Raw genomic sequence first — 8,262 nt, forward strand, 5'->3', positions numbered from 1 at the left:
TTCTAGGGCTGGTGTGAACAAACAATAAGGTTCTTGTGTTCCTCCTTTGTTAAGAGACAGGCTGCATCATATCTCAAGGGATGGCTGATCAGTTGCTCACCCTTTTCCGTAACCCAGGCCTGAGAAATTCTTCAATAACTAAATGTAGGACCTCAAACAATTATAATTATTGAGTGTTTTTGGTGAGTGTTTCACTCAATTAGAGATCTTGACATTAGAATGTCTCAGAGGTGTTCATGTAGATGTAGCCATGCTGGAAGCAAGGCCAAGAAGCTGGCCTCACTAACAATTTGACCCCAGAGGTTGGGCACAATATTCTCTTCAGTTTCCTTTCGTCTTAATGAGACAAACTTGGTATTAGCAAGATCTTATTTCCTGATGAGAGATCTTATAGAGATATACAAAATTATGAAAAGTATAGGTTGTTTGAGTGCATGCAAACTTCTTCTCCTCAGGTTGGGTGAGATTAGAACTACAGGTCATAGTTTAGAGTGAAAGGTGAAATACTCAAGGTATAAGCAGCCAGCAGAAGCGGTACGTACGGGTTCAATTGTAATATTCAAGAGAAATTTGGATAGGTACATGGATGAGAGTGGTTTGGAGGGATATGGTCAGGGAACATGTAGTTGGGACTAGACTGAAGATAGGGTCAGCTTGGACTGGATGGGCCAAAGGGCCTATTTCTGTACCTTTCTATGACCCTGTAAGTGTCTGCAAGGCCCTATGACTCTGGTGTTATGAAAGATACAATTGTAGCAAAAGAAGATATGACTTCAATGTTAAACAAAAGAGACCATGAAAATAAACATGTTGTAAGTGTAGTTTTAAAGAAAGACACTACATTAAAGATACCCCGAAGTAATTTGGGGTACAAGTGTGGCTCTGGATTGTTGCGCAAATGTTTATTTAATATATTAGCAACCTTACAGGAGATGATAGGAACAGAGTTCAGGTCCTATTTCTTCACTGAGAGAACTTCTGCACTTAATGCCATGCCATGATTGAATAGTTCCTCATCATTTTCCTAAACCCAGGTCTGAGAATTTCTTGTGTAACTGGGTGTTAGGCTTTGAAAGTGATTGTAATTCATGCACATTTTTTCTCAGGTGGTTGTGAACTATTTATTAGGGTGTCGTGCCACAGATCTTCCACATCTTGCCTTAGTGACTCCAAAAGGAAGGTATAGTTATGTTGTCTTGTACCTGTGCATGATGCAGTGAAACAAAAGTAATGGGGATGTCTGTGAATAATATTTTGTTTTACCAGCCCTGTTCTGAATTTGACAGGAGGATTTCAAAGGCCAGCCTCGCCGAAGTCTGAGTGTGAGAGCAGAAAACCTGACAAGGCCGAGAAAGGAATGGAAAGTGGGACTTCTTGCAACGAGCTCTCCACCTCCAGTTGTGAAAGCCAGTCAGAAGCCAGCACTCCACAGGAGAATGGTGCTGCCGCATCGCAGCCCACACCATCTCAGCCTAATACCTTGACGCTGGATCGGCCTTCCAAGAAAACCCCCGTTCAGTGGTTACAACAGCCTGACAAACGCAGAAACAGTGAACTTTTTCAAACGCTGATGAACAATTCCCGTGAATCGAGCCTCTGCAAAAAGAAAATTAATGAGAAGTTGAGCGTTGAGGATGAAATGAAGAAATGCATCCAGGATTTTAGGAATATCAAAATTCCCGTGCAGTTTCCCGAGCGCAAGCGCCCATGGCAGTCTGAACTTTTACAAAAGTATGGACTTTAAAATTTAGAAGAAGGACTTGCTGCAGCTTTGAGTTATGTTTGAAATTAAGGATTTGTGATTTTTATTCACCTGCTATCCGTCTAATAATTTCTGTCTTACTGCAATAAACTGCAATAAGATTGCAAAGAAAATGTTGGGAAGAGCTTATCATAAGGAATTACAGTTTATAACACCTGGTTATGCATAAAAATAATACATGGATTAACTTATAAATTTTCTGCGGCACAATAGTGTCTGATAAATAACAGTTGCAAAACTAATGGATTCTCCACTAGTGTATTGATGTGTCAGAAATGGTTATTCATGGGTTTAATGATTGGATGTGATTCATTTCTGGAAAAACTCAAAGGTTATGTTCCGTGTCACCTCTAGGATCAGATGAGCCAGTGCCAGTCAACTACTTCCCATAAAAAACAAGTAATTAGAGCTGTCAATCCTTTTTAAAGCTGAAATCCGCAACTTGCTGCATAATTCTTTGAATAATAATACTTTAGTAATCGATTGTGCAGTTTGAAGAACAATAGACAAAATGCCAACTTTTAGATTTAAAATACATTTGAAGAAATCACAAGATTTATTTTAAGTTTTAGCAGTAACAAGGTTAAAATAATTAATATTTGTGGTTCTTTTTAACTATACTTAATTCCTTAGTTGTTCACAGTGAAAAGTAACACATTTCAAAAATTGCTTACTTTGGAATTTGGGTGCCTTGGTTGTAAGCACCGATATGTTAGGGGAAAAAATTACCAAATCTGATTCCACATGCAGTGGAAATATAAAAAATTATTGTCATTTTCAAAATCATCCGCGACAAAGCCCATGAGCCTTCCTGTGTATTGCAGCCCAATCCAGAAAGTTTGTTTACAAATGCATTCCAACCTGTGCAAGCCCTGGTTCCTTGTATTCCTACAAAAGCAAAGTACTGCAGATAATGGAAACTCGTGTTTAAAGCAAGAAAATTCTCCTAATATTCAGCAGGCTTGGATGTGTATGTGGAGATAGAAACAGTTAATGTTTAATGTTGATGTCTTTTAACCTTCCCTGCCTTCTATTGTTACACATCCCGTCCCTGTTGTTCATTCCTGCCCTCTCCCTTATCTCTGGATTTTGAAACTTGTTTATCTCAAACTTTTCCCAGTTCTGATGGAGATTCATTGTACTGTGTATGTGTAAGTATGCCTTTGAGAACTGACTGTACCATGTGGAATGACCTTTTAATACATTGTCATGCCAGATGCTGCTGTTTAGTGCTGTCTTTAATAAAGGATGTTGTTTGTAACTCCACCACCGCTTAATTACTAATGTCTACAAAAATATCACAGTCCACAGACACTACCTCTGCACTTTGTGATATGTTTGAATGAGAGTGCAACAGAACAATGATTGAGTGTGTGGAAAATGGAGAGCAGTGTGGTTAAAATGGAACAGTGTTATTGGCAGCATTTGGATTGGTGGATACATCAGGGAACTCAAGTGGTACAAACAGATTTTCCATTCAGTCATGTAAGAATTGAATGCAATGTTCCTGAGCGTGAAAACCACTATTCATATGCTAGGATGACGTAGGGAGACACGGTGAAATGTCAGAAGAGGAGGGCAAGGCCAGAGACACAAGAAATGGTCTTGAGTCCAGTAGTACCATAATCTGCTAATGAGATCTCTCACAAAGTTCTGGCGAAAGCCTTTAAGGGACATTTCAATCCAGCACAGTCAAAAGTGACAAATTTGACAAATGCAGTAGGGGCCCAGAGGAAAGGGTTACTGATGAAGAAAGGAGTGATAAGACATACAATTTACTTCAGAGAGAAAGGACAGTGTTAGCAACTACCCTTCCTGGTTTACCACATACGAGGATGGGAAAATAAGTGGCAGGTGGAATATAGTGTAGGGAAGAGTATGGTCATGCACTCTGGTAGAAGAAATAAAGGCACAGACTAGTTTCTAAACAGGGGGCAAATTGAGAAATCAGAGGTGCATTGGGGACGAAAGTCTCTAAATCTCTAAAAGTTAACTTGCAGGTTGAGTCCGTGGTAAAAAAGACAAATGCAATGTTAACATTCATTTCAAGAGGACTGGAGTCTGAAAAAAGGATGTGATGCTGAGGCTTTGTAAGGTATTGCTCACACCAGACCTGGAGTATTGTGAGCGATTATCTAAGAAAGTACATGTTGGCATTGGAATGGGTCCAGTGGAGGTTCATGAGAATGATCCTCAGAATGAAAGGGTTAACATGTAAGGAGTGTTGGATGGCTCTGGGCCTGTACTCACTGGAGTTTAGATGAATGACGGGGGATCTCACTGAAAACTATTAAATATTGAAAGGCCTAGGTAGAGTGGATATTGAGAGGATGTTTCCTTTAGTGGCAGAGTCTAGGATCAGAGACCACAGCCTCAGAATAGTAGAAGGACAATCCTTTAGAGCAGAGGTGAGCTGGGATATTTTCAGCCAGAGGGTAGCAAATCTGTGGAATTCATTGACACAGATAGTTGTAAGGCCAAGTCATTGGGTATATTAAAAGCACAGATTTGATAGGTTCACGTTTAAAAGGGCATCAAAGGTTATGAGGAGCAGGCAGGAGAATGGGGTTGAGAGTGATAATAAATCAGCCATGACTGAATGGTGGAGTAGATTCAATGGGCTGAATGGGTTAATTCTACTCCTATGCCTTATGGTCTTATAGTCTGAAAATTGACTTTGACAGGAAAGTCCTGTGTCACAAGGAACTGGTGGGCAAGATGGTGTAAAACGATCGTAGAGGGGTGTTCCTTGGGTTCGAATACTATCAGAGCACCAGAAGGCCCCAAGAATTAAGAATATATTCAACACCATGGTTGTGAGCTAACAGCAATTTGGAGATTAAAGTATCATGGTGGTTATTGGTTGTTCACTGAAGAAGGCAATTGTTACGACTGTGTGGATCATTGTTAATGGGTCATGAAGATGTGAGCAAAATTCAGTTCAGCTGCATCAGGGAACTGCTGAGCTGTTACATAGGCGTATCCCAGAGAATCTTGCAGATTCCTAGGGAGCTGTCATGTGTGGTCAAGTTCAAAGGCTTGGATAGAGCTGCCAGTGATCATGATCATGTTAGTGCAAGATGACTGATACTAATGGAGAAGGATGGCAAAGGGCACTGGACTTCACCAGTGTCACAATTCATAGTGTCACTACGGCACCTAAGGGTCTGTACAAGTTATTAGCTCAGTATAAACAGGCTTGTATAGCTGCATTGTTCACATTCACATTTATCTGGAAGATAGATCCAATAATTTTTTACCATGACTGATTCATTTTGTCCTTAAGTTACAGCTGGAGGAGGAACTGTTAGAGTCAGAAAATAATTGGATATTAGGGAAGGTGCAATGCTTCAGCGATATTCACCCAAACTGACAAAAATGAAAAGTTTACATGGGGACTGCAAGGAATATTAAGCAGAACTCTTTGATGATGGAGTGTCCAATGGCCAGGTCACAAGTTTTAGTTTTATTCACAGTATTTTTTGCACCCTCAATACTTGGGCAAGCTTGATCAATATCATGCCTTAGCATAGTTAGGTATTGACTCAGGGTGTCAGGGCTACTTGATGATTAAAGTGCACAAGGATCTTATGCTTACAAGTGACTGTATGTCAACCACAGGAATATTACAGTTAGTGACAGAGAAAATGCTGCAAGGTATCCTCCACACTACAAGGACCTGAATGTCCTCAGGAAGGTCAATTGTTCTGTTGAGATGAAATGCACATACATAATCAAAAAATCATCTACCTAGGTTCATAATTATCAAGTACAGGCAGATACCTATTTGCAAATAGTGGTCATGTTGAGTTGACTAATGTTGCTAAGCTTCCTTGGGGTAGAGACATAAAGTTGTAGCATACTACAGCACAGAAACAGACCCTTCAGCCCATCTAGTCTGTGCTGACCTGGTCATCTGCCTGGTTCCATCTACCTGCACCTGGACCACAGCCCTCCATGCCCCTCTCATCCATGTTCCTTCCCAAGCTTCTCAGATACTTCAGTATGACTGAAAACTTTCTACTGGAGTTGGCTATGACACTGATTGCCCTTACTGCACACATTGGAGCCCTGGTTAAGATAACTGGCTGCTGCCATGATGGTTGTTTCTGATCACTCCTGGTGTTTGGCCGCTGACATTATTTGCCACATAATGGAATTAGGAGACACAATAGATTCTGCAGTCCATAAGACCATGAGACATTGGAGCAGAATTAGGTCCTTCAAGTCTGCTTGGCCATTGGATCATGGTTGATCCCAGGAAGGAAAGGGTTAATGAATGAAGTGTGTTTGATGTCCGTTCTCTTGCCTTCTCCCTGTAACCTTTGATGCCTTTACTGATCAAGAGCCTATCAGCACCTGTTTTAAATATACCCAATTACCTGGCCACAATAGGTATAGAAATACATTCTATAGATTCACCACCCTTGGGCTAAAGAAACTCCTCCTCGTTTCAGTTATAAAGGGATAGCATCCATGGTCACTGCCGGTTGCTGAATTCCTCCAGTATTTTGTGTATGCTGCTGATGGAATCAGATGGTGAACTGCAGTTTCCTTATGCTACCCAGATTCTCAGTCTGAATGAGAAAACTACATGCAGGTTGATAAAGCGGCTTCAATGCACATTAACTTCTTTCACTAGGGGATGGAACATTTCAAACCACCACCCCCCCCCCCCCCACCCGACTGACGATAAGTGTTGCTATTGAGATATGCATCTCTAAAGAGCACACTTCAGAGCTCTGTGGTTAGTTCCTCCATAATGCAGGCCTAATGTGGATCTACATGTTTTTTCGACTATTGTACATAGTTCGTATCAATGCAGTTTAGTAAATTCTTTACTTCAATGGGATTTGCTTTAGGTTAGGGGAAGCTAACAATTTGTCAGTAGGTTGTGGGGGAAACAATGAAAAAAACTTGCTGGACAAGAGTTCCTACAGTCATTGTAGTTTCTTATCTACATGATTATTCCTGATTCCACCATAGGTCAGCCCCAGCCGAACTGCTAGTTGTGGACCCAACTGAGCTCATTGTTGTCTGATTGGAAGGACAGGTAGAGGAAAGGAAAAGGAGACGGTGGGGTTAGCAAACATTATGAGGGAGATTCAAATGGAAGAGACCATAAATGTGCCCCAACCATCAGACCATGTAGGAATTTTGAGGTGGAGGTGTCAGTAGAAAATACCAGGAGGCATGAGGTGAAAAGGGACAACAAAATGTTCTTGGAGATATGTGTGTGTGTGTGTGTGTGTGTGTGTGTGTGTGTGTGTGTGTGTGTGTGTGTGTGTGTGTGTGTGTGTGTGTGTGTGTGTGTGTGTGTGTGTGTGTGTGTGTGTGTGTGAGTGTGTGTGTGTGTGTGTGTGTGTGTGTGTGTGTGTGTGTGTGTGTCTGAGAGAGAGAGAGAGAGAGAGAGATTCTTGGATAGTTTGTAGGAGGCAGCCATCATTGGACAGGGCATGTGTCAGGAGGTACAGAAGACTGAGAGCAAAGTGAATTACACATGGCCTACAGATAGAGGTAACTCACCTGAATTATAGTCACCTGGTGTATACATCTCATCCATAATACATGTCTTTGCAGCTGAGGTAATCCCAGAGATATAAAAGAAGATAATTGTTGAAACTATAACTGTGTGCATGTGTAAATATTTAACCTATTGTACAACTTAATGTGTGTAAAAACTGATGGTTTATATGGATTTTTAAAAATGGCGATCTTTATTATAGCATCAGAGTCATACGGCATGGAAGCAGACCTGTGTTGTGAATATGTGTAAGGACTGCGTGTACATGACACTGCTGTTAGATGAGACTTACCACATTCAATAAAGATTGTTCTGTTTAAAGCTCTGCCTAACTGCCTATGCTTGCACATTATCAAGAAATACGCAGGCTCTACATCCATCAACTTGACGTTACATCAGTATCCTTCACCGCAGATATTGCCTGACCTGATGAGCATTTCCAGCATTGACTTTTGTAATTTCCTTTTATGTTCTTCATGAGGAGTTGACAAATTTGCTTCAATTGGGAAATAATCTCCTAGAGGCCAGGCAGGCGGCATCTGTGGGAAGAAAAGCAGAGGTGATATTTCCATTGACAATGCAGGACTGCACTGATGGCAATGAGCTGCCTGCTTTCCTCAGGAATGTAGCAAAAACAAAAACAATGTGAAACATAGTCATTTTTTTAACTGCAAAACCATTGCTAATATTTTCTTTTCCCAAGTTCAAAAAGCTGCACCTTCACTTTTTCGTACTATTAAGGCACAGCACAATGAAAGCGCTAAGATTATATTTTTGCTAAAATCACAGTCTGAACTGTCAACGGAAACAGGACAGTACAAAGCACAGGGTTATGAGCCCCTTTTAAAGTTGCAAGACTGGGATTTCTAAGGGATTGGTGGCAGCCTGCCTGGTATCAGCTTGCTCAGGCTTATCAGAAATAGCTGCTCCTGTTGGCTCTCAGTCAGTGAGAGGTTTGCTTCCAACTTCCACCCGG

General features: G+C 41.0%; 1 protein-coding gene across 3 annotated transcripts in view; it reads left to right on the forward strand.

The window, feature by feature from the left end:
• Positions 1–7,591, forward strand: part of LOC140737925 (BTB/POZ domain-containing protein KCTD8-like) — a 191,046-nt gene extending 183,455 nt beyond the window's left edge. Inside the window, exons 2-3 of one of the 3 annotated variants that reach the window (XM_073064733.1) lie at positions 1,107–1,180; positions 1,287–1,615. In XM_073064733.1, the coding sequence (XP_072920834.1) occupies positions 1,107–1,180; positions 1,287–1,484 (272 nt within the window). In that variant the 3' untranslated portion in view covers positions 1,485–1,615. Of the gene's footprint in view, positions 1–1,106; positions 1,181–1,286 lie in introns of all 3 variants that reach the window. The other 2 variants (XM_073064734.1, XM_073064732.1) reach the window with 2 other exon arrangements.
• The last annotated feature ends 671 nt before the right edge of the window (positions 7,592–8,262 follow it).

The sequence above is a fragment of the Hemitrygon akajei genome, chromosome 13, assembly GCF_048418815.1.
Source record: "Hemitrygon akajei chromosome 13, sHemAka1.3, whole genome shotgun sequence".
Taxonomy (NCBI): Eukaryota; Metazoa; Chordata; class Chondrichthyes; order Myliobatiformes; family Dasyatidae; genus Hemitrygon; species Hemitrygon akajei.